Source organism: Artibeus jamaicensis, unplaced genomic scaffold, assembly GCF_021234435.1.
Source record: "Artibeus jamaicensis isolate MK-2021 breed Jamaican fruit bat unplaced genomic scaffold, CSHL_Jam_final scaffold_833, whole genome shotgun sequence".
Classification (NCBI taxonomy): Eukaryota; Metazoa; Chordata; class Mammalia; order Chiroptera; family Phyllostomidae; genus Artibeus; species Artibeus jamaicensis.
In genome coordinates, this window is record NW_026522056.1 from 8,545,151 (window position 1) to 8,571,405 (window position 26,255).

The 26,255-nt window shown below is 41.7% G+C and overlaps 1 protein-coding gene across 2 annotated transcripts; it reads right to left on the minus strand.

Annotated features, from left to right (window-relative positions):
- Nucleotides 1–725: 725 nt before the first annotated feature.
- On the minus strand, nt 726–24,629 carry ASH2L (ASH2 like, histone lysine methyltransferase complex subunit). Of its 2 annotated transcripts, XM_037166938.2 has the most exons (17): nt 24,406–24,629; nt 23,698–23,764; nt 23,419–23,564; nt 21,291–21,379; nt 20,938–21,032; nt 17,596–17,691; nt 16,884–16,979; nt 15,866–15,941; nt 15,130–15,147; nt 13,593–13,686; nt 12,637–12,854; nt 6,321–6,488; nt 5,831–6,024; nt 4,497–4,589; nt 2,267–2,365; nt 1,572–1,631; nt 726–1,469 (listed from the first exon to the last, which is right to left on the minus strand). In XM_037166938.2, exons 1-17 carry the CDS (start codon nt 24,591–24,593, stop codon nt 1,362–1,364), a joined length of 1,905 nt encoding a protein of 634 aa, XP_037022833.1. In that variant the 5' UTR covers nt 24,594–24,629; the 3' UTR covers nt 726–1,361. The 2 variants fall into 2 exon arrangements, with proteins under 2 accessions (XP_037022833.1, XP_037022834.1); XM_037166939.2 differs by lacking the exon at nt 15,130–15,147.
- Between the last annotated feature and the right edge of the window lie 1,626 nt (nt 24,630–26,255).

The following is a 26,255-nucleotide window of genomic DNA, read 5'->3' on the forward strand; positions in this document are numbered from 1 at the left end:
CTTAAAAGTTCTTTAAACTGATGATCCAAAAGCTTTATAACCATGTGTACCCTTTCCAGCCACAAATGTTTGAGTACCAAGGGGCAAGAGGCTAAGGCTCCAGCCTAAGATGATCCTGACTCAGGTCTCCTGTTAAGAGACGTGGAATGGCCAAAACTAATCAAAGTTATCGTGTTAGGATCCGAACAGTCGCTTGAAATTTTGGAAATTTCTTTAACAGGAATAATATATGGTGATTCTTGGCAACATGTTACCTACCTCATGGTGAACTACTCTACCTATTAAAATACAGGCAGAAATTTGTATGTGGGAGAGTCTTTGGGCCCGTCCTGGGAGGGCTGCATTGCCAGTAACTTGTAAAAAAGGGACAGAGAAGCCACAAAGGGGCCCCAAGGAAAGGCTCACTCTCACAGACCAGTTTTAATCATCAGCCACACTAAGGACTATATGCAAAGCAGGAAAACCACCTGTACACAGTAAGTAATACACACGTTCAGGGAGAAACACTGGAGGCAGACCATTAACCCTTTATTCTCCTTCACCTCTCGAGAGACCGACTTTCACAGAATAAAGAGGGCGGCCGAGGCGGCCGGTCAGAAGGGAGGCAATAGGAGAGGAGTGAGGTGCAAGTCAGAGGCTCTTTCCCCCAGGGCAGGTTACCCTTCGGCAGACGGCCCACGTTTCTGACAGTCACCAGGAGGACCCCAAATTTAAAGGGAAGCAAATGACCACATTTGATCACAAGTTTTATTTGGGAAGAGTTTCTAATTGTTAAAGCTGCAAGCGAGTTCCTTTCACAATTATAGTTCTAGAGATGTGGTAGTTTCAGAGACCCCAGTGTTCAAAAGCGTATTTCAAAACTAGTAACAAAAACGAACCCACACCCAAAGGAAAAGCTCTTAAGATTGGTTCTGGAATGTACGACCATTGACTTCAGCTAGTCTCAGAAACAGGCCTACCACTTCCTTGGAAACCAGGGGGGACACAGTCAATGCCCACAGGGGGAAAACAAGTCTTAAATAAGTTAGCCACTTGGACAGTACCATCCACTCCTTAGAAAATACAGTCAGATAACAAGCCCCAGTGGTGGGGTACATGGCACAGCACCAGTTTCGCAGGGAGCTCACAGGGTGGCAGGGTCAGCAGGCATTGGCGTATGGCACACGGAGAGCAGTCACCAGAAGCGGGGAGAGCTGAGGGGCAGGGGACCTCTCCCGGAGCCACCGGCCTTCTCACTTGCTAACAGCGGAGGCTACGTGCTGCAGTATCTTTGGGATAACATTCGCGACAGTTGAACAACAAGGAAAAAACCCACCGTTACACCCCAGAAAGTCCACGTCTGCAAAGAAAGGGGAACCCGGTCAGGGTTCCCACGGGGGACTCCGCCTGCCATCCACTTCTGTCTCCACGTGATATAAGACATCAGCCAGCGTGTGCTCCACGACAGCACCCCAGCCCATGTCGCTCATCTGCGGGGGGAACGAGAAACAGAAAGGAGGTGATCAGGACGACTACAGCGGGAAGTAACAAAGATGCTGGGGATGCACGCGGGCATTTTTAACGCTACTCACAGGGCGGTAGGTGAGGTCCTTTGGAGGATACTTGAAGCATGGTCCAAAGTTAATGGAAACCTGGGGTAATTTGAGCAGACACAAAAAATAAATATATAGTGAAAAAGCTAATGGGACATGGGAAAGTATTTTCTTTAAAGGTAGCAGTGTCATTCAGGGTATAACTGGAACAACGACACATATATTGATATTGCTGAAAGTGATCAACACCTTAGGTAAATAGACATATTGATTTCTTTTCATAACTGATTTTTTTATTTTACTTCCATGGAGCCTAACCAACAGACTAAAAATACATGGAAACTTCCAGGCATTACCTTTTCAAGTGACTTAAAAAAAACCTACACACTAACAGGCTCTAATGATAGTCCCCTTTACACTGAGTCTCAATCTCTCTCTCTCTCACACTCACACCAGTTACAAGCTAATGGTAGTGGGTTAGTAGGTTATCATGACCTATGTAACACCACATTTACACAGGCACATACTTTACAGCCTCCACCGTGGCCATGACCACACAGTGCGTTCACAGAACAAGCATGGGGCACACTAACTGCACCATCCAAGCAAACACTTCCTAAAACACCCAACTGACTTTGGAACAAACAGGAACAGCCGGACGCCACTCCTGTCTCCCTGAGGCTGTTCACATTTCTTTCTAGAACTGGATCGTGGGAGGGGCAGAGAACACTTACCGTGCAGCTCTTGTACAGCGAGATGGCTGGGAAGTAAACGCCCTCGAAAATGTCTTTGTAGGCCACGCCCTGATTGACACCATTTTTATAAAATATTATCTGAAACAAAAACCACGGTTTTACTTTAGAATTTAAACACAAACAACCTGAGGAAGAACTGACTTGGAGAGCCTCCGGAAGTGCTGCCACCACACTGTGTTCTAAGGGTGGCACATGGCGTCTGGAGTGACATCTCACGCGACCAGGGTCTCTGGCCTGCTTACGGGCACCATTCTAGGTGGTCTTCAGGTTTCTTTTCTATGTTCCAATGCTACTTCTACCAGTTAGACTTCCTATTATTCATTATATTGTATTTATAAAAAGTAATCTGGGCCCTGGCTGGGTAGCTCAGCTGCTTAGAGCACTGTCCTGATATGCCAAGGTCCTGGGTTTGATCCCCAGTCAGGGCACATATAAGAATCAACCAATGATGCATAAATAAGTGAAACAACAATTTGAGAGTTTCTCTCTTAACTCAGTAAATTTACAAAAAAGTGTCTAAAAACTATTTTGTTTTTCTACCAATACCCGATTAAGCTTATTTTTATTTGTAAGCTTATCCTTCCCTTGCATTCTACTTTGAAAATCTTTCAGGATATTCTGCCAGTCTCTGAATCCTCATTTTCTTTGTCCTTTATCTCCCCAAACTATTCTAAATATTCTCTCTTAATCATTACTTATTTGGACTTCAGAAAAGTTCCTTTTTCTGAAGTAACTACCTTTCTCTGTGTCTTCTTCCCAGCAAGAGTGATATTCTCCTTGGCTGTACAATAACTTGTTATTTAACATAATCAATAGGTTCTTGGAACTGCAGCAAAACACATTTCGAAACCAGTTAAGTTCCTACCAATGTTACTACAAAACGACGTTATTTGAGGACTTGCGGTATTTTCTGGCTATATCACCCTTGGAGCTATTACCTGGTTCCCCTCACAATTTTTTCAACTGGAACCTTCGTTTTTCAAAACTTCCCCTCATTAGTTTCTATTATTGACTCAGGTGGCTTCACAGCATTTTATGGAAAAATATTTCCAGTGCAGGACTTTCTTCTTTGCCTTCCCCTTGTGTTTTTGGTCCTGTGGCTGGTTCAAGATGTGTTGGCCCTTCTCTGACTGTGCTGACCTTGGGCAGACATGTTCCAACAATTCTGGGTCAGGGAAGTAGAGAAAGTTCTAGCAGGGGTGTCCGACCCACGGCCCAGGGTGGCTATGCTTGTGGCCCAACACAAAAATCATAAATTTACTTCACACCTTCGTTTGCTCATCAGTTTTCATTAGGGTTTATATATTAACATGTGGCCCAAGACAACTCTTCTTCTTCCAGTGTGTCCTGGAGACGCCAAAAGGTTGGACACCCCCGTCGGAGGACCCTGAATGAGCCATTCCAGCTGCTCCCAGGTTACACAGCAAGGCTCTCTCCTCCCCTACTGCAGTGTTCCTGCCTCTGTACTCCACACCTCCTCTGACACAGAGTGCACATCTCTACCCGGACTGGTAGAGGCCACAGGTGTGGCTCAGTTGGCTGAGTGTCATCCTGCAAAGTGAAAGGTGGCTGGTTCGATTCCCAGTCAGGGAACATGCCTGGGTTATGGGTCTGGTACCTAGTCAGGGCATGTGTGAGAGGCAACCCGTCAATGGTTCTCTCACACACTGATGTTTCTCTCCCTCTCTCTCTCTCTCTTCCCCTCTAAGAATAAATAAATAAAAAATTTAAAAATGTTTAAAAATAAAGAACATACATCTCTGACTTGCTTCCTCAATTGCGTGTAGGTCTTTTTTGTTAAAGATTACTTATTTACTTATTTTTAGAGGGTAAGGGAAGGAGAGACGGACAGAAATATCAGTGTATGGTTGCCTCTTGTGTATATCCCCTGCTGGGAACTGGCCTGCAACCCAGGCATGTGCCCTGACTGAGAATCGAACCTCGATCCTTTGGTTTCCAGGCCCGTGCTCAATCTACTGAGCTACATCAGCCAGGGCAGACGTCCTCCTTAAATCGTTGTTTTCACCTTTCTACAGTGTTTCTAAAGAACCCTGGTCATCCCTCTCACGGCAGTAGTGAGGCATCCCGGAAAGAACAGAAGCAGCAGAGCGTGAGCTTGCTCTGCTAGCCCACTCCCCCACTTATAATTAGGGGGTTGGTCTCAGTCTTCAAGGTCTTCTAGTTCTGACACTTTGGGACCGTGACTCACCTCACTATTGGGAGTCTGCTTTAGGCTCTTCTCTGCTTTATCCACAAAGTCTTTTTCCTCAAAATACAAATAACTCTTGAACTTTATCAAAGCCTTGAAAACCAAAAGAAAAAGGGGAAAAGGGCTTTACTGAGGCATCCGGAACATCCACAAATAGCACTGAGTCATGTGCTCTGCAACAGAAATTTAAAATCTTTGCGAGCTGGCTTCGCTACATTTTGAACTATGTGCTTCTTAAAAAGTACCAGATGGCACATCTGTGTTAAACATTTTTTAAAAAGGCCTTGACTAATAAGATTTGTGAGGAAATATATATGTATAAGTACATATACACTCTCACCACAACATTGGAGTAACTAAAACTCTCAGATATGGTTGGTGGGAATGTTAAGAGTCCCGCGACTGATTTCTCATGAAATATACACGTAACTACCCGATGACCCAGTAGTTCCATTTCTAGGCACAGACTCAAAAGAAATGAAAACGTGTTTACAAAGAGATTTGTTCAAGAATGTTCACAGCCCCAAACTTGAAAGAGCTCAAGTGTCCATTAACAGGAAAATGGATGTTATACATGTTAGTTATTTTTCAATAAAGCTGGAAAAACCCAGGAAAACAGATAAGCAGACTGTGGCATATTCACACAGTGGTTTTTTACTCTGCAGTGAAAAGCAAACCAGAGGTACATACAACAACATGCATGAATCTCAAAAGCATTAAGCCAAATGATAAAATCCCAACATAGGACAACACACTGCACAATTCTGTTTATATAAGATCGAGTAAAACCTACGGAACAGAATTATAATGGGGAAAAATTCTAAACTGGAGTTGCCATTACCGGTGTGGAACAGGGGCCCGACTGGGAAGGGGCGTCAGGGAACTTCCTGTCATGAGAACAGAATCTGTCCCAAGAGGGGTTTGGGTTAAATTTAAAACTGAGTGAATGAAAATTTGTGTATTTCATTTTACCTAAGTTTTACGTCAAAAGAAAAAGACTAAACAAAGGTTGAACTCCAGCTGACGATGTGCATCTGAAGTACTTGGTGGGGGAGTGTACTGATGTCTGCAATATTCTCTGAAGGACTTTAAAAAAAGATGAATAGACAGATGAGCGAGTGGAGGATAAACGGATAACATACTAATAGAATTTAGGTGATGGGTACTCAGACACTGACTTTTAAATTCTTTCAACTTTGTTATGTCTGGAAATTTTCACGACGAAATGTTGAAAAACATGTGAAGAGTAGGTCAGCATCACAAGTGGCCGCAGCTGCAGGCACTGGCTGCCCCAGGCCTTCGAACCCAGGAACACCGCAGGGGGACAAACTTACTTTATCTTTGTAGGTGTCGGGCAGTGACTTGGCCGTCTCCGTGTCTTCAGGAAGACTGATATAGAATCCCAGGACATCTCCCTGTCCGTAGCCAGAAGAGTAGTGTTTGCCAATGGACTGATGGAACTTGGTACCCTTTTTGCTCCGCCAAGAATAGCTAAATTTATCATAACCTAAGGGAGCTTGAAGGTTACCTGTCGCAATAAAAAGACATGCAGGAAGTCAGAGGCCTGCAACTTAACTCTGGTTTGCTAAAGAAAAAAATTCTTACTCTTTTTTAGGGGGAGGGGAGTGGTCGATTTTGTAAAATTTCTAACAAACTACTTCTGACAAAGAATTAGAAAAATATTCCAAGAATTTCAAACTACTTAAACGCCCAGGAATTGAGTTTTATGCCTACAACTCGATAGGTACCAAAGTAGTAAAACCTAGTCATACAGCCTTACACCTCTATACTAGATTCAACGTCCATACTCGAGCCCCAGCTTACCTAAGGGCTGAGACCAACCCAGTCTAGCAGCAGTGTCTGGTGGCATCTCATCCACCGTGATTTCAAAGTACCAGGCACCTTTCCGCACCCCGTGAGAAGCCCGCACCATAGAGTAGCCTTTCTCTCCGACCACAGTCAACCGGTCATCAGAGATCTTCAGCTGGGGAGCTGCAGAAATGGAGAGAAAAGCAAATGTCTGCAACCTATCTGAGATACTTGGAGACAACTGCCACAAAACCAGGGTCCCTTATACTCCAGTGAAACACAATGAGAGATCAGCAACAGCAGGTCGGGAACTGGAAATATTAGTTCAGGACTTTCAAATCTCAACATGAGGTAAAGATGACAGAGAGAGGGGAAAAAAAGGAAGAAAGCTATTAGGTAATCAATCCAGTTTTGTTACATGTGATTTTATTTAAGAGGACACATTAAAATGAGCTGTACCATTTATTCTCTAAAATATAATAAACCAATTATAATGTGCTTGGATCCTGATTTGAATAAACCATCCTTTAAGATGTAACTTTTGACTTTGAAACTTTTTTCATATTTTCAAAGAGTAAAGAGTCCTCACTCAGCTTCCCCAGATGTTAAGACCATCTGTGACCACAATGTAACTATTAAAACCAGAAAACATTAATACAATACTACTAATTAACCAACAGGTCTTGAAAACATGCCAATTATCAATGTAATATCCTTTTTCTGGTCCTGGAAATATTCCAAGATCCCACAATTCATTCAGTTGTCATATCTTCTCGATGTCTTTCAAATCTGGGGCAGTTTCTCAAGCCTTTCATGACAGTGATGCTTCACTTTGTACACTATCCCTCACTTTGGTCTGTTGGCTGTTTCTCCCTATTTAAGTCCAGGCTACGCCTTTTGTCAGGAATGCCCCTGAGGTAATGCTATGCCTCAGAGCGTCACAGAAGGAAGCACATGATGTCAGAGCAGTGGTGTTAAACTCGGACTGCTTGGGCAAGGTGATGCCTCCCAGGTTTCCCCACTACATGGTTACTATTTCCCCTTTGTAATTCATAAGTATTGTGTGGAGAGATAACAAGGTATTTGAGAAAAATCAAGAAAATCTGATTATGAATGGAAGTCACAAAATAGCAAGAAATTATTTGTTAAGTGCGATAATAGCATTATATAGAAGTATTTAGCATACGTCTTAGAAATGCTTATTTTTTAGAGTACATAGAGATTTACTTCTTAATAATTCAGAAAAAAGAGAGACATAGAAATAAAGGAACAGCCCTGGCTGGTGTGGCTCAGTGGATTGAGCACCGGTCTGGGAACCAAAGGGCCACTGGTTTGATTCCCAGTCTAGGGCATATGCCTTGGGTTGCAGACCAGGTCCCCCATATGGGGCGTACCAGAGGCAGCCATACAGATATTTCTCTCTCCTTCTCTTTCTCCCTCCCTTCCTCTCTAAAAATAAATAAATAAAATCTTTTAAAAAAAGAAAAGAAAGGAACCAATAAAGCAAACATGGCAAAATCTTGACAACTGTTAAAACTGAACCAGTGAACCCAAGCCACTGAGCCACATCAAGCCAGGGCTAAAAATACCCACTAATTCTTTGATGTTCTTCCTTTCAGGAGGTGGAGCCTAAATTCCCTCCACTTAAGTGGGTTAAACTTAGTGAATCACTTCTAACAAAATACAGTGGAAGTGACTATCCAATGAAAAAGATCGGTCACAAAAGGTGCTTAAACACTTCATTACTCTCTCTCGGGTCACTTGCTCTAGAAGCTGCCATGGACGAGGACAAACAAGCAGTCTATGGAGAGGCCCACACGGCGAGGGTCTGAGGGCACCCTGTCACGGCCACGTGAGTGAGCCAGCTTGGAAACAGGTCCTCCAGCCCCATCGAGTCTCCCCGAGATGGCAGCCCGGCTACAGCCTGACTGCCCCTCCTGAGTTTTTCTGAAACAGATCACACAGCCAAGCTGCTCCTGATTCCTGACTCTCAGAAACCATGGGAGATACTACACATTTGTAGTTTCAAACGCTAAGTTTTACAGTAATTGGTTACGCAGCATTAGGAAAACGTCCTTGTTGTTAAGAAATAGAGAACACAGTTCTCAGAGATGAGAGAGCATCATAGCAACTTACTCTCAAATGGTTCAGAGAGAAGAAGTTTGGGGCCCTGATGAAAGCGTCATCCCAATATATTAAGGTTGCGGGTTTGATCCCTGGTCAGGGCACATACAAGAATCAACCCGTGAATACATAAATAAGTAATACAACAAACCAATGTTTCTCTTCCCCTGCCCCCCAAATCAATAAATTTTTTAAAAAGAGAGAAACGTTTTGTTCTGTTCTTACAACTTTTTTTGTAAGTCTGAGGTTATTTCAAAATAAAGTTTAAAAGACATGATACAGACTGACCTACCTTGTACAAGGCTCAGCATCAACAGCGGGCAGCCGCTGCGACCCCCAAGCACCAAGCACTAACAAGTGAGCACTAGGCCAGTGTTTCACTCCCCCTGCCTCCAGGATTATAGCTATGATGGAGAGTGAAGCAAGACAAGTCTCGCTTTTTAAAGCCAGAAGCCAATTATTTGACCCTTCTCTACTATCAAAGTATGTTGTCAGTGACATATGCCAAACAAATCCACACATAATGGACTTTACACCACAGGACTGCAATATTTCACCTCCAAATGACTAGCAACCAATACAAGGGTTACAGTTTGTAGCATTAAATCAAGAAATGGCCTTCCAAATGTAATAAATACGTGAACTTGTTTAGATCCAATTCTAGTAAAGAATAAAAGGCATGTTTTTAAACAACCATGGAAACATGAATCTGGATGAGGTATTAGGTAATTAAGGACTTATTATTTGTCTTAGGTATGATAAAGACACAGTGGTCATGTTTTTAAAGCCCTGGTTTGCCCTTCCTGACCGGTGTGGCGCAGCTGCTGGGCATCATCCCACAAAGCAAAAGGCCGCTGGTTCGTTTCCCAGTCAGGCCACAAGCCTGGGCTGTGGGCCTGGTTCCTGATTACAGTACATGCAGGAGGCAGCCCGTTCATGTTTCTCTCACACATCAATTTCTCTTTTTCCCCCCCTTTTCCTCTCTATAAATATGAGTATATAAAATCTTTTTTAAAAACCCCTGTTAAAAATAAATACCAAGGTATTTATGGGTAAAGGAATACGCTATCTGGAATTTGCATTGATAGTCTACGACAACAATAAAAATTAATGAAGTATACTCCTCTAAAAGCAATTAATTTAGCCCTGGCTGGTGTGGCTCAGTGGACTGAGTGCCGGCCTGCAGACTGAAAGGTCTCTGGTTCGATTCCCAGTCAGGGCACATGCCTGGGTTGTGGGCCAGGTCTCCAGTTGGGAGCGTGAGAGAGGCAACGGATTAATGTATCTCTCCCACATCAGTGTTTCCCTCCTTCTCTGTCTCCCTCCCTTCCTCTCTCTCTAAAAATAAATAATTAAAATCTTTTTAAAAAGCAATTAATTTAAATTCACTTTCATATTCTACTAAAGAATGAATGGTATTTGTTAAGTGAATAAAAACGCTACTATCTATTAAAGAGTTCTGCATGACAAAAAAGTCATAAACAAAGTCACAGACAACCGACACACTGGAAGAAAATGTTTACGACCCATAGCACGGACAGAGGGCTAATATCCCCAATATACACAGGAACAAAGGCCCAAGATCCCAATAAAAAATGGGGAAAAAATCAGGTACTTCATGAGATAAGGACTCATACATTGAGGAAATGTTCAAACTCAAGGAAACACAAATTGAAACAGCACACATACCATTTCTCACCCATCAGACCAGCCAAAATTAAAATATCAGACGACACATTCTATTTGTGAGGCTATGGGAAAGCAAACACTCTACGCTGCTGGTGGAAATGCCAGTGAGCCACCCTTCTGAAGGGAAACTGGGCAGCAATATCTCACCAAACTACGCACGTACTTACCTTTGCATGCAGCAATTCCACTTGTAGACGTCTACCTTGAAAATATACCACCAACAGTACAAAAATGCATTCACTCTTGATTAGTCACTGCCTCCCTGTGATTGCAAAGACACTGAAAAACACTCTAAATGCCCCTTTGTAGAGTAGCTGAAAAACTATGTACATCTACATAGTGGGGCTTCGTAAAGTTAAAAAGGAAAGTAATAAGGATGATGTCTTGGAGGTAACTGATCTAGAGTAACTGTCTGAAGCAAAACACAGAAGGGCATCTATAGTGTGCTGCCCTGAATGTATGAAAAAAAAGGAGATAAAAGGAAATATACACGTCTCTGCTCATTTGTGCAGAAGAAATACAGAGAGGACAAACCAGAAACGAATGAAAATGGTTATCTATAAAGGATGGGTGAGAAAAATGGTGGCAAAAGGGGAAAGAAGGGAGTGGAGAGGGTGATGTGGAGGAGGTAGTGATACCGAGTAAACCTTTCTGTACAAATTGAACCCCCAGAACCACAGTAATGTTTCACATTCGCCCCCCTCACACACCCCCACAACGCAGGAGAACCCAAACAAACACTAACAAATGAACCTGTGTTACAAACAGAAAACAGAACCCTAATGAAGGAGGTGGGGAAGAAAGGAACTAATCCAGGGTAACAGTGTCTTAATGGGACACTGCAAGGCCAAGGAAATAAGGAGCTGCACATAAATGTTACAATCTAGTTCGTGAACGTTTCTCACAGGGGTCAGCCATTCTGAAACTACTTCATACGCATGTTAGAAATGAACAAACAAGTAAATATGTTGTAGAGATTTAGAGTCAGGTTTCTCACTGTTGAAAAAGGAAGTCACAAAGAAGTAAAGTGGATGGGTGGAACAACCTGTGGTGTGTGGAATCCACACAATGTAAACTCCGTGTAGCCATGTACATACGTGTCAGTGGACATACACACATTTCTTCCTTCTGCCTCCTGAGCATCTAGAAGTGACACCTAGTAACAGTCTTAGAAAATAAAATTTCTAAATACCATTCTCCAATCGAAGGAGCCACGGCTCCTTGGAGAAGTATCTGACACTTGGCCTGGGGCACGGAAAATACCAGGTGAACCAGGAACATCTTGTAATACCAGAAAGTAAGGAAATACTTTAAAAAAAAAATGACACATCGAGAAAAAATGACACAGGAACCTCAAGAATTTTCTAATGGCCATATCTGGAATAATTTGACCAACAAAATACAGTATACCAAAGTAACTCCACAGAATAAAATGACTATCTATGAGTCCACACTGCTATAAATCAATTTAATAATAAATGGAGGAAAAAAAATCATCAAGAGCCCTGGCTGGTGTAGCTCAGTGGATTGAGTGCGGGCCTGTGAACCAGACAACCGCGGTTCGATTCCCAGTCAGGGCACATGCCTGGGTTGCAGGCCGGTTCCCTGCAGGCCAGTCCCCAGCAGGGGACCCACGAAGGCAACCATACACTGATGTTTCTCTCCCTCTCTCCTTTCCTTGCCCTCTAAAGATTAACAAATAAAATCTTAAAAAAAAAAAAGAAACAAGTTATTTGCATAGCCTCAAAGTATCTTTCCCCAAGATATTTGTTAAGTACAAAGGCAAAGACAGTAGAGAAAGCCAACACAAACCACCTTAACCAAATGATTATGGGCAACAGAAGCAATCAGCAGACACAGTGACATCATGAACTCCATGAGATGATGCAATGAGGACCCATTTCTGAAGTGTTCCCCCTATCCAAAAGCATAATTTCAGTTTAATTGTGAGAAAAAGACAAGCCCTCACTGGGAAATATTGGGCAAAATAACTGATTAATACACTTAAAAAGTGTTAGGGCCATGAAAAACCAGCAAATACCGAGGACCTGGTGAAGATTGCAACAGACTAAGTAGAAATAACTAAATGTAATGTGAGAGCCTAGAAAAGAGGCATTAGTGAAATTTAAATAAAGTCTTTAGTTCCATTAATAGCATTTACCAATGTTAATTTTATGGTTTTGATTACTATACTTTGGTTATATAAGACATTATCATCAGAAGAAGGTTGATGAGGGATATATGGAAACCACTATTTTTGCAACTTTACTGTACATTTAAAATTAGTTCAAAACAAAGTTTTAGTAAACCATATACATGTATATGCATGTATGTGTATGTGTGTATATAATGGCTACATAAGAAAAAATGAAGTTACTTCTTGCACATTCTGCTGAGTCTAGGAATGGGGTGTGGAGGAGTTAGACTGACACATGTATCTAACCTTAGATTGTACAAAGCTGACGACAGTAGTTTAGGGTAATTCTGGGTGCAACACGAACATTAGTATCTTACATACCTCGATCATGCAGGGCTAACAAAACCCGTTCATACAAGCAGGCTCTGTAGAGGTCTCCAGGAATAGGTTTTCCTGCCCAGCAGTCAAGTTCAAGCTTCTCAGGGTCAGGGGCGTGGGGATCAGGCTCAGCTAGAATATACCGATAGCCATCTTTGTTAAACGGGTGTTCCAAGGGGTAGCCATGAGGGGGGAGGCGCTGAGCAGAAAACAAAGGGTCACTGCAGAAAGGAAAAAATAAAATCAAGAAACTAAAACCCCTCTAGCTCAACTGCCTTCAATTCTGTAAGAAAGGCCTGTGATTTACTTCAGCTAGAACACAAGCAACTTCACAAATGCGTTTTATTACTCAAACAGATCGTCCTGCCCTCTGCAGGCAAAACAGAGCAATGAAAAAGAGTCTCTATTTGGTAAAATAGATCTGGTTCAATCACTTTAGTCCGTTCCGGTTACCTGTATCTATGACAGTGACTCAGTAAGTACGTCATAGGGAAGGGAGAAGACGAATGAAGGCAATTTCCTTTACTGTACTTACTATTATAAACTAATAAACAGAAACTGAGCAATATAAGCACTTACTAGCTGTTGTCTAAATGAGAGATGACCTGGATTTTGTCGTAGCATCGAACAAAGTGAAAGGAAGAGGCATATGGAAGCCAGCGTTCATAACTGGTTTCACTCCCTCTCCCCCATCTGGTCTTTGTCAAGGTTACTGGAACCTTACTCCCCAGGGAAGTCAACACAGTGCTGCCGGGGCTGGCTTGTATAGTACCAAGTTTGTAAATCAGGATACCTAGCCTGGGGTTATTTTACCCCTTCAATATTGGAGAAAAACAGACAGGCTTTTAACCTCAGACATGTGATCTATTAGAAGTATGGCTCTTTTCCCTCTGGTGGACGTTGCCAGCACCAAACAATACTCTAACAGTGGTGAATGGGGGTGAGGGTCCTCTGCCCACCTCCGAGCCTTCTTGGTGGTCCCTGTGGTCCCTCCATCCTGCTGTTTACGCTTAGCTCCTCTTCCTTTTCCACTGCTTCCTGCTGCAATTCCCCCTTTGAAGAGAAGGAAGATCACTTTCAATGAGCTGTGATAGAAGCACCATGTGGACACTGAAATTCCATGGAGACTAACAATCCCAACTGTGCATTTGTGCAACACCTACAGGAGGATTTCCTTCCCAAGAGCATATCGGATTTCGCTCTGGTTCTGAATGAATGCGCTAAGTGTCTCACAGCCTAGAACGCCGAGTTCCGGCAGTAAGTTCAAATGAATCTGGGTTACATTTCCAACCTTCCTTTCTTAGTGCAACTAAGAAAGTACTGCAACTACCAGTACACGTTCTGAGGATGTGACACAAATGCATTTTCACTCAGATTCCCAACACCCACAGCTAACAACAGCTGCAATAATAACAAAGCTCTTCTTCCCAACCAAGTCAATACAAACATCCATAAAGAGAGAACATCCTCACTGTAAGGAGATGTTTTCTTGCTTCAACTACACATGATATATTCCATGAACACAATAAAGGCACAGTATCTGCAAAAGCACTTAACTTGACTATCCAACAAGACAAAAGGACATTGGACATGGAAAACAAAAACAGAAGTACTAGAAAGGTGTTTCTCTCCAGTGCTGCTACTGTGGTAGCTAGTGTGGTTGAAGAAAGAAGGCTTTAGATTTAGCAGGAAATTTTGACAATTACTAGGACTGTGCCAATGCATAAAATTCAGGTTGGACTAACTGAAACTGGAACCTGGCTTGTAGAATTCACAGCAAATATCAGTAGATAATTTACATATTTAATTTAAAAAAGTTTAGCCACATACTAAAGCCACAAGGAACACCATCTTGTGTATTTCTGAAATAGGCACTTTAAACTTTTGTCCAATGCTGTCATGCCCCTCAATTAGTTGGTCTTCTAGGAAAAGTCCCTGAACTGCAGGAAAACACCTTTAGGTAAACAACCGCATGTAGTACTGTATCTTAATTTGAGGCAAGCTTAGAAATCATCAGCAGTTCTGCTGCAATGAAAAGGATCGAGACGTTGAGGGCAGGCCATATTCTGCATACACAGGACCAGATTTATGTGGGACTTCCTTTTATGAACACATCAGGTGTGATTCCCAGTTCTCATAAAAGGTTTAATATTACAAGTGTTGCAACATCAATATCGCTAGTTTGAGTTACCTTAATCAAACACTGTTAGGTTTTTATTGTCATTTGCATTTTAATTATTTTAAGGGAGTTTTAGATCTATCTTGAACAAAACAATTCTGGCCCTGTTAGGCAGAATATGACAACGTACAAGCTTTTAATTACTAAGATTAAACTGGAACTACTGTTTCATATTAAATGCTATTGCCACCGCTTTCACAATGCTTTAAAATTTTAATTCAGTTTTAGCTTCCACCACAACTCAGCAAAAAAGCGTTTTTCCAAACCACAAAATACTTAAGTCTGAGAGGCTGAAAGAAGACAGAGGAGGAATTCACCTCCCAAAGAGGCTCCACCTGTAAGAACAGAAGTGGCACCATATATTTGTCAAATTTTAACAATTAAGAGGGGAAGAAATGATGTAAAAAGATAAACAATACACTTAGCTATTTCCTATTTTAGCATAACAGAGAAAATGATTACATATTTAAGATGCCACCACTCAAAAAAAAAAACCAAAAACAAAAACAAAGTTATTGATGCCGTGTGTCACAGAAATAGCTAGCTACCACCCAGCAATCCCAGCTCTCATTCGATTACATTGGCAATGAAGGGCATTCCTGCTATTAGATGGGTTACTGATAGAAAAAGCATGCTACAATGGGTGATCAATACAGAAAATGCTGTCATGCAAATAAGCTGAAGTTCCAGGGTGAGAAAGTTACACAATGGGAATTGGAAGTTTTTGAAGTAACTGAAGTTACAGATAAAGAATGGAAAGCAACTGAATCTAAACTGTTAGTTACAAGGATACAGTCTAATGTAAACACAGTAAATCTGACCTTAAAAGTGTACCTTATTTTACGCTGCACCTGTTTCACTTAAGACCGAACTGTGGTATAAAGTGCCAAACAGTTCTCCTCTACCATCTATCAGAACCTTAGCTAGCTCCTAAACATTGAGTTTGGGGCTTTAAATATCCAGTTAAGAGTAAACCAAAGAATACCCAATTCTAGGCACATCTGAGTTAAACAGCATCCAGATATTTCATCAATGAGACATTTAAACACTTACCATTTAAATTCCCACTGGTGGACACAGCACTGCTTTGCTTTTGATTGTCATAAGCAGGACCAATGTTACTAAGATCCTAGAGAGAAACATACTCAATTATGAAGGGAGTTATACAATCAAACCAATCTGGCAAGGCTAAAAAAAGCACCCAGGAGAAATTCTCATAGTATTAGAAGTGAAACTGACGATCCTAAAAATCTGAAACTTGCAGGGGTCCCAAACTTGGATGCCTCAGGGATCAGCAAGTAACAAGTAAAGCAGCTCAAGTGTAAGAAGCAAAGTGGTTTAAGGCTGATGATGAGTGACAATCACAGGGAGTGGGGGTGACGGTGGGCATGGCAAACTGGCGTGCCCAGGCCCATCCACTCAGCTTCCTGCAGGGTTTCGGGCAGGCCCAGTGCAGTCCCATCTTTTCATTTTACAAGACTGAAATCTGAATTTCTATGTGAAATCTTAAATTTTCAAGGCTAGCAAATAAAGCATTTCAAGGCACAGCAGAAAGATCTGACCTCCTGAGATGCCAATTGAGACCCGTTATTGAACAGGGTGGAAATATACTTTTTCCTCATGTTCTGGTAGATGTGACAGAAACTCTTCATGTGAAATTTTCTTCACAATAACGAATGTTTTCAAGAGTGAAATTAGAAATAGAAAGAAAATCATGGGGGGAAGGCAGAAAACTGTACCTGAATAACAATAAAAAAAAGAAAAGAAAAAATAACTTGGAATGGCATATTTGTGTTTTACGTAAGGAAACTAAAGTTAAAAAATGTAAGAATGATATGCATAAAGTGGTAACATTTTGGGAAGAGCCAGAACTGAAACACTAATCTCCTGGTAAAGGGTCAGTGTTCTTTCTTTCCACGTGCCAATAATGATTTACTTGGAGCCTGCCATGCCAGGGGCATGTCACGGCAGTGTGTGGTATGTGGCAAATATACGAATGTAAGTGACACCAGACTCCAGGTCCCCAAGTGGCCTAAAATCAAAAGGAAAATGATAAAGAATATGAACATACCTGATCCAAAAGTCCAAATTTGGGATAATCTTCTTCTGGGTCCTTACTCCCAGGATCAGGGTGTTCCTTTACCAAAAAAACATCTCTTTCTTTACTCTACAAGGAAACAGTATTTTATTACTGAAAATTTTATTCTTAAAAGTAGTACTGAATGATCAACCATCAATTTTAACTCCTAGGTACAATCTCCAAAGAAAGGCTGTATTGTTTTTCTGATTAGAATATTAATACATGATTATCAAAAAATTCAAACAGTGCAATGTAAAATGAAAGCCAAAGGCCTTCATAGTCCCCACGTCCCCCTCCACCTCACAGAGACAAGCACTGTTAACAGCTTGCTGTTGATTTCTTGCCAAGTGCTCTTTATTTCTAAGGACAATAATGTCTAGAACAGCGTTGTCTTTTTTTAAAATCAAAGAAAAAAAACTGTCTCCAATCTCAATATAAAATTGTATTTGCAAGAGTACAGTAAACGTTTTAGCATCATGTAATGCAAAGTGATACAGGCACAATGACACATGACATGCAACTTACTGATTTTGTGTAGAAACTATTAAGATGGACAAGTAGTTATATCGCACTCTCCAAGACTTAATACTAAGTTGTTCTCATGTTCTTAGTCACAGCATTATTTCAGTGAGACTCAAGAGAATTTTAGTCATATAAAGAACCCTGCCTAAATGTCAAGTCCGGTCAACTTTTGCCTACTTACCATTGTTTTAACAATGTTATTTGGCCAAGTCATCTTCCCAGGTCTCTGTCTGGTTGTCATGCACTCCCAGTATTTATCAATAAATGGTATGATATCCTAATTTTTAAAACAAAACATTGAGACCTTTATAGTTGGTTTCAAAGCTATGTTCACAAAAAGGAAAGAAAACTGCAACATTTTCAAAGACACTGTCAAGAGAAAAATCCATGTTTAGTCTTAATGACTGAACAAACAATTGCATGCAAACAAGACACAGATTTTTGTGGGGAATTCAAACAAGTACATACAAACCTTAGCGACACAGAGCTCACAATCGAACTAGATTGTAACCTTGGCTCCCCGCAGAAAGATGACTACAAAGCTATTCTGTCTTCTGAGCTCCTATTTCCACCCGCCCAAGACATCTCCATCTGGACATCCCACAGGCACCTCAACCTTCTTGTGAATAAAACCGAACTCTGTTTCTTACCTCACACATCTGCTCTGCAGCTTTTTATGCCTGCTGTTATCACTACAATCAACTATCACCCAGAAGCCCAACCTAGACACCATAGAGCCATCCTGGATCCTTCACAACTGATCAGTAATCAAATGAATTTTATTTCCTTTATTTATTAGCGAGGGGGGTAGAGAGACTTCACTTTGCAGTTCTACTATTTTATGTATTCATTGGCTGACTCTTGTATGTGCCCTGACTAGAGATCAGACCTACAACCTTGGCAAATTGAGACGATACTCTAACCAAATGAGCTACTTGGCCAGGGCACCAAATGAATTTTAAATTTTCAGAAATTTCTCACCAATCAGGCCTCCTTTCCAGCCCCACCGCCTTGACTGTGATCCTCACCAGTTCTTGCCTGCATGACTAAAACAATGTCTGATGTCTGAGCTTGATCTTCTGGCATCAACTCTCCCCTTTCCAGGCCATTTTGCCACAGTCCACCAGAATTAAGAGTCCACCACTAACATCTTCCACTAGAGCTAGTTCCATGAAAACCTACATAAATAATATTCTTACCAAAAATGTTTCACTTGAACCTAGCCATGAGGAAAATATCAGCTAAATGCTGTGAACCCTGAGAGAGAAGATACCTACCATAAAAACGGCTCCACACGGCTAACTAGGCTTAAATTTTTTAAATAATAATAAAATAAAAGAGTCTAACAGACATTTTCTAGAGGCCTCAACAACTGCACTTCAGGGAGAGGTCTGCACTGAACTACCTGCCTGCAGTGTGTGTATTTGGACCAATGGGACTGAGGCTTTCCCCATCCAATCAGAGCTTTGAATCTCTGACCAACTACAGTGGCTCTATTCTGCCCAATCAGGGCAGTGCCTTTTGCACCAATCAAACTAGGAGGATTTGGAATCCTTATTTGCATGAGGATAGACCAATCAGGGACCAGGGACAGAGACTTCTGTCAGTTCCTGGTGGGCTCTCAGAGAACACTTTCCCTTGTCACTGAAGGCTGTGTCTCCCTTGCTTAGCTGAAATATCAACTATGTCTTGCCAGAGTAGAAAGCCTGGGGCTCTAGAGCTGCTTCATAGCCAGGCTGTTTTCAGAGCCCTGCTTATCACAACTGAGCTGTTTTGAAATAAATGACAAGTTTCCTTCTTCGCTGCATACCAAACTGGGGACTCCTGTTGGCGTGGAATGGCCACTGACCACTGGTTGACAATGCAAATTAAGAATATCATGATAAAATGTTCTAGGCTCCTCAAAAATTTTTTTCTTTAAAATTTTAAATGTCATAGCAAACTGAAAAAAATAAATAAAATAAGTAAACAAACTATTCCAGATTATAGACAAAAGAGACATTACAACTCAATGTAATGTGTAATCCTTGATCAGATCCTGGATAGAGGAAAACACTATGAATAATATTAAGACAATAATAATACAGAAAAAATATGTATGTGTATTGTATATAAAAGGATACAAATTGTATATATTAGATACTTTATTGCATCAACTAAATTTTTTTAGTATGATTACCACATTGTGGTTATGAGATAATATTGGGTAAAGTGTAATATCTGTAATTTAGTCTCACACAGCATAGAGGGGAAATATAGATATGTGGAGATAAAGCAAATGTAGCAAAATATTAACTGGCAAATCTAGGTAAAGAATGAATAGATGTTCATTGTACTATTTGAATTTTTCTGTATGACTGGAAATTTCAAAATAATTTGGGAAAAAGATAAAACCACAAGGAAGAAAACCCCAAGTCTACCACAGCACACCTCTATTTAAAGCACTTTTAATAACTGGGGTAAAAGGAGGCAGGGGGAGGACCTCTGCCAACTCTGGCAGCTTCCAGAATTAAGCCTTAGTTTCTCTTTAGTAGAAAAGGCCCTCGCCAAAGCCTGATCCTGGCTATATTGATCTAACTGCACATCTTATAGCAATGTCTTTCAAACTGTAGGTTGAGAACTACTAGTAGATTATAGGTGAAAACTGGTCTATAGACTAGGATAGCAAACGTCAGAGCACAGAAGGAAAAGATCAGATGGTAAGCCTTGGTAGATGAAAGTTTTTTTTTCAGTTGTAAATGAGAGTGGGTAGGTATGAATATATACTAGGTCACAAAGTAAACATTATTTTATTTTATTTTATTTATTTTTTAAAAGATTTTAATTTATCTTTAGAGGGGAAGGGAAGGAGAGAGGGAGAGAAATATCAGTGTATGGTTGCCTTTCATGCGTCCCCTGCTGGGATCTGGCCTGCAACCCTGGTATGTGCCCTGACTGGGAATTGAACCGCGATTGTCTGGTTTGCAGGCCTGCACTCAATCCACTCAGCTACACCAGCCAGGGTGTAGACATTATTTTAAATTACTTAATTTTCATATTTCTTAACCATGAATCACAGCAGAAAGGACTCATGGATGGAATAATCAAGTAATTTTGAATCCTGACTAGTAGTCATGTGGTTTTCCAACTTAATAATAAAAAATAACTGTTTTTAATACATGGCATGTATAAACTGGCCGCCTTTCCCTATGACAAAAATCTGTGATGGCATCTATTAAAATAGCCCAACTAGGCTGAAAAGGTTCACCTCAAACTCTGACTACTAATTGTAAGCTAGACAGTCATTTGCTTTTATAAAGCCAGCCAAAATTACTTAAGGATTCATCCTAATAGCTAAGCCAAATGACATACTGTACACAGGTTAGGAAGTTATTAAATCACATAAAATAAGAATAAAATAAGTACTGAATCAAATAACATATTCATACAAATTGGGGGGGAAAGTACTTAGCATTAAAGAGTATATGTAGACATTCCACCTGATTCTTTGGCATAATTGCAATTACAGTAACTGCATCTCTACCTTATCTTTGGAGAACATGGTTTTTGGATGTTCGTCTTGTGTTCGGGACTGCCATGTTAGGTTGGCCAAAGCACTAAGGCACATCTCCTTCAAGTCTACCAAAAACAAAAAGGAAGAAAAAGTTACCTATAATACCAACTCTTATTACCAAAAGAATATTCAACAACATGGTCTACAAATGAACAACTACAGTCATCATTTGACCTGAAACCAACAATAGCAATTATTCAGAGCTAAACCCCAATGCAACTTCTACCAGCTACCAGGCAAAGGATTCCCAATTCTGCTAAGCCCACACTCTTTTTCTGTCCCAGCTAACAAAGGACCATTCTGTTGCAATACTCTGTTCTTACTCGCTTGCTTCCGGAGGAAATAGGTATTCCCGCTATGGTGGCACACGTTGCAGTGAAAGCTGTAGTTGGTCATGAAAGGTAGACAGGATCTGCAGAACAGCCGAATTGTACAAATCAGCGATCTTTATAAGAACTTCTGCACACACACTTCTTTATAAGAAGTAAAACAACAGTGCAAGTAACACCGCCATGTTAATATGCATATATTTATATACAATTAAAACTTCAAAAGGTAACCAAAATCAAAACAGGACTTGTATTTTTACAAATACCTGGGTTTTTCTCTCACAAATATTTAATAAGACATTCTAGGGTTCACCTAGAGTGATAGTAACAAAAATGGAAATGATGAGTGTAGAAGAATAAAAACTGGTAAAGCTTGGCGGCTGACTAAACGGAGGAGTGGGCAGGAAATGAAAGGAGTCCCAGCCACTTAAGACGGCTTGTATCATAAAGAGGCAATCTCCTGCAAACTTGTCTGTGTGAAGACAGAGAGGAGGAACCCGGGAGAAGGGAAGAGACTGAACATGGCAGAGACTGAGAAATTGATGCATTAGAGAAGGAAAGGGGGTGGTGACTACACCGGATGACGAGAAAAGCACGGGGAGAACTCAGTCTTGGAAAAAAGAGAGTAACAGAAAAATAAAAGATCAGTGTAAGTTGGAAGAGAAATCAAAATAAAGGCAGGTTTATCTTGGACTAAAACTAGCTTAAGGCATTCTCAAAAAGGAGGTTCCCAGTGTGTGCCCACTGCTACCACCCATGGGATTACGAAACATTCTTATGAATGTTGAGATCGCATCCCTTACCTTCACTTCTCTCTAGAAACCCTTCTGTTAAATAGCCTGTGTGATACACATTTACAGAAGGCAAAGCCTCATGCCAGAAGCAGGTTAAATACAGTTATTTAATCCAAACACAATCAGGTGTTTAGAGCAGCCTTTTCCCCATCTTTCTAGTTCACTTCCTCCTCTCAGCGTAGAAGATAAGCTGTCCCACTTATCTGGGCTTCAGGTGTTAACTTCTCAAATACAGGTACAAACTGGTCTTGATCAAAACTTTGAACTGTGGATTGATTCTTCCCTGAATTACTCCCCAGTTATCTCTTTGGTAAATTTCCTTTCCTAGTCCTGTCAATCCAAACCTCCACAAGTGGTCAGATTTTAGGTCTTTTCTAACCAACAAGATTTGCTCAGCTAGTTTATTTTCTTCCCTATAGATATTTCTACCAAAATCAATTCTTTCTTCCTGATTCTTTAGTACTTTTCTTCCTTTTGCAAACATTTTATCCTAACTCACCAGTCACATGTTAATGGAACATTAGCATTTCTAAAACACACTTTAACTTTTTCTCTAGGAAGCATTCAACAAATTACAAACAAGGATATTTCTCCACAATCCCGCCCAAGGAAATTAACTTAATAATGCACCCTTATTTTGAGATAATCCTGCGTAAATTTACTGGTATTATATGGACCACAACACCACAGAGAGCCAGCAGTACAATTATTGCCACAGACAGAAATTGTCACTTGCTAGCTGTTGATAAATAAGGAAAGAAGCCTTTCATTCTCACTCCCAAAGTGATTTTAATTCACTAGAAGAGGTAAAAGACTGGAAATAGGTTTTGCTGAGGAGAGAACTCAGGATACCTAAAGGAATGATTTAGAAGCAAAAGCTGAAAAAGGATGGCTCAGGCATGAAGGGTCATCTGAAATTTTTGACTTCAGGCTGTGTTCACTTACATACAACCCTTTCCCCAAAATCCACAACACCCAATACAAGGTTCAAATGATACTGATTCAAATCTGTTTATACAGTACTTTGTAACCGCATGATTTTGTCTCAAAATGGTTGTAAAGCTCAAAAGCAGGGACAGTACCCACCATTGTACCTATTAGGGCTGTGCTCTCAGTAGGCAGAAAACACGATCATGGTATTAAAATAACTGACTGAAGTCCTACTACTGACTCACTGAACAGGGGTTAGGAACCACAGGAAAAACTATACATTTATACTGACCTACAAACAAACTGTTGAACATGTTCAGATCTATGTCACAAGCGATTCTTACAAAGACTACAGTATGTCACAAGCGATTCTTACAAAGACTACAGAAAGTACTCACGAGGTATCTATGCCAAAGGTGTCTGCTGTGAACCATTTTGTACATATCCCACACTGCAGCTCTACTTCTCCCAGCTGCCGGCCATTCTCTTCATCCACGGAGCCCGCTTGAGTATCCATCACCTCGGACGTATCCCCAGCACCTTCCTGTGTCGAGAGCAATCAGAGAATCAAGTTAGTGGACCTGACTGTGTTTTTGACTCGCTTAAAAACTAAAACAAAAACAAAAACAAAAACAAACTCTATTTTGCCTTGCAAACATCCGAAGAGAAATACTTACTAGTGTATCTTTTCCATTAGAGGATTCTGTCTCTAAACCACCACTCACATCAACAGAGTTTGCATCCCTACAAGATAATGAAGGCAGTCAAGTAAAAATATTCGAAACAAACCTCAAAACGCCTATTCCCAAAGACAATGATCAAAGTACTGCTAAACTTCACACTCAGACTTTTCAGCTAAGCCCGTTCTCAGACTCGGTGCCCAGGGTTAGGAAGAATGTGGTTCAGACACAAGGAGGCCCACGGGACACAAGGATGCCTAATCGGCCCTTACAGACAAAACTACAAGGGATGGAATTGGTCCTGGGGGCGGTTCACAGACGTACAGTTCTCCCACTGTTTCAGAGAGACCGCCACTTTTTCCAGCCTGGCAATGCAAAGTGGTTTCTTCTCTGGGATATTTGAGGGGTTGCTGCTAGAAGACTGCACTACCAGCCCCCCACCGGTGTGCAAGCACCGGAGACTTAACAAAAAAGTTGGCTCTCACAGACCTTAAAAGGTGCGGAAAGGGGCGTAGTCTGAGATACAGTTCAGAAGGGACGGGCCAAGCGGCGGGCGGGACTACGGTCCCGCAGGGGGCAGGGCGAGCCGTTGGGTGCAGGGCGTAGGCTCGGATGGGGCCGGCAGGAGGGCTTTCGGGAGCCGCGGGATTCCAAGAGGGGCGGGCTTCCCTTCCCCTGCCCTACAGTGGCTGCAGGGCGTTTTACCCGCTTTCGGCCTCTCCGGAACTGGGCTCCGCTGCTGGGGCAGCAGATGCCCCATCTCCGGCTGGAGCCGCTGCTGCCGCCACCACCTGCTTCGTCTCCGCTTCCTCGGTTGCTGTTGCATTCGCAGCCGCTGCTGTACCAGGTCCTGCACCCACTCCGGGTCCAGGTCCCGTTCCCGCCGCCGCCATCACTACCGCTTCCTAGACTTCTCGCGATAACACTAAATCCGTCTCGCGCGAGTTGCTGACAGTCTGTAAAATCTTCAAATAGTAAAGGCTCAAGGTGGGTCCACTGCCTGTCTGAGTAATGAGCACTCCCGGCCCACTTTAAGGTCCCCAGGGCAGGCAGAAGTGGGCGGGGCGTCGGGGCCTGGCTAGCCACTGGCAAAAAAGCAACGTGAAGGCGAAGGAGACTTGCTGCTTAGTGGGATTTCCTCCAGTAGTAACTTCATTCCCGGGGCAGACGCTCCCTGAGAGCCTTGGCTTCCTACAGATTTGAACGCGGTCGTGTGCGTTGCAAATGTACCTACCTGTAAATGTAGGAAACGTCTTCCGGAAAAGCTAGCTAGTCTGACTGCCCCGCCGCAGAAGTAGTTTATTAGCTGCACTGCCCTGATCTGCCATTTGGCACAACTTTCCAACTGGCCTTTAGAAATGGGAGCCTAGACAGTCTGAATCTAGAGCCTCAGCTACGACGAGAGGACCGGGAAGAGGATGTGAATGGAGTATGCAGGCGGGAGAGGCAAGAAGCATTGTGTCTTCTAGAAGCTGCAAGCCGCTTTATATTTGAAGAAGCGGAAAATGAAGCCCGCAAGCTAGGGAACCAGGTTCTGTGGGGCTTAAGAGTTTAGAAAAGCTTGGTCATTAGAAAAAGGACCAGGTACGGACTAGAGGTAACAGCGACACTGTTGGCAGGTGAAATCATTGGAGTGGAATCATTCAGAGCCATGGCCTTCAAACGAGAATACAAACCCGTATAAGTATTCGGGCCAAGACAGTTTTCAGGAAATCAGTGTTTACAATCTACTTACTAAAAAGTTGCTGACTTCGTCTCACTTGGCCAGTAAAATAAAATAAAATAAAACTACTTTTCCCCAGTCCTGCATCTAAATCTTTCTATGATGTATTGCCCCAGGGTGTACAAACCTCTGGGATACTAGGCACAAGAACAATTGGTAATGTGCAGGTATTTTGATTCCCCAATTGGCCCTCAATTATTTGTTCTCAACAAAACCGAAGGAGGATATAATTGAATTACCAAGTGATAGATTATTTCTTAAATTGTTGGAAACAAGTGCTAATAGTATTGAGTAAAACTTTAGAAAAAAAACAGAACACTTACACAGTTTCAAAGTACATACCCCAAAATATTTGTTATAATGGAGGTTTTAACACAATGACAAAACCTTTTTTTTAAAGATTTTTTTTTCTTGGTAGCACACCCCCACATGGGGACCTGGCCCTCAAAAACTCAGGCATGTGCCCCGACCAGGAATCAAATCTGTGACCTTTTCGGTTTTATGCCCAATCCACTGAGCCGCTCCAGTCAGGGCAACATGGCGACAAAATCTTTGATGAGCCTTCCTCCGGGAGTCAGAGATGGAATCCCCCCTCCCCTTGAGTATGCGGGCTGTATTTAATGACTTACTTCTAAACAACAGAACATGGAAAAGGAAAACATTAATTTTTACAGGGGAGAAATGCAGACACCACCTTAACCAAGTGGTCAAGGTTAACATCACCAGTTACAAGTCATGCTAATAGTTGCACCCTCATATGATGCAATGAGAGAGCTACTTCGTCTCTGTTTCATTCTTCCCTAAAATTCATAACCCAGTCTAATCAAAAGAA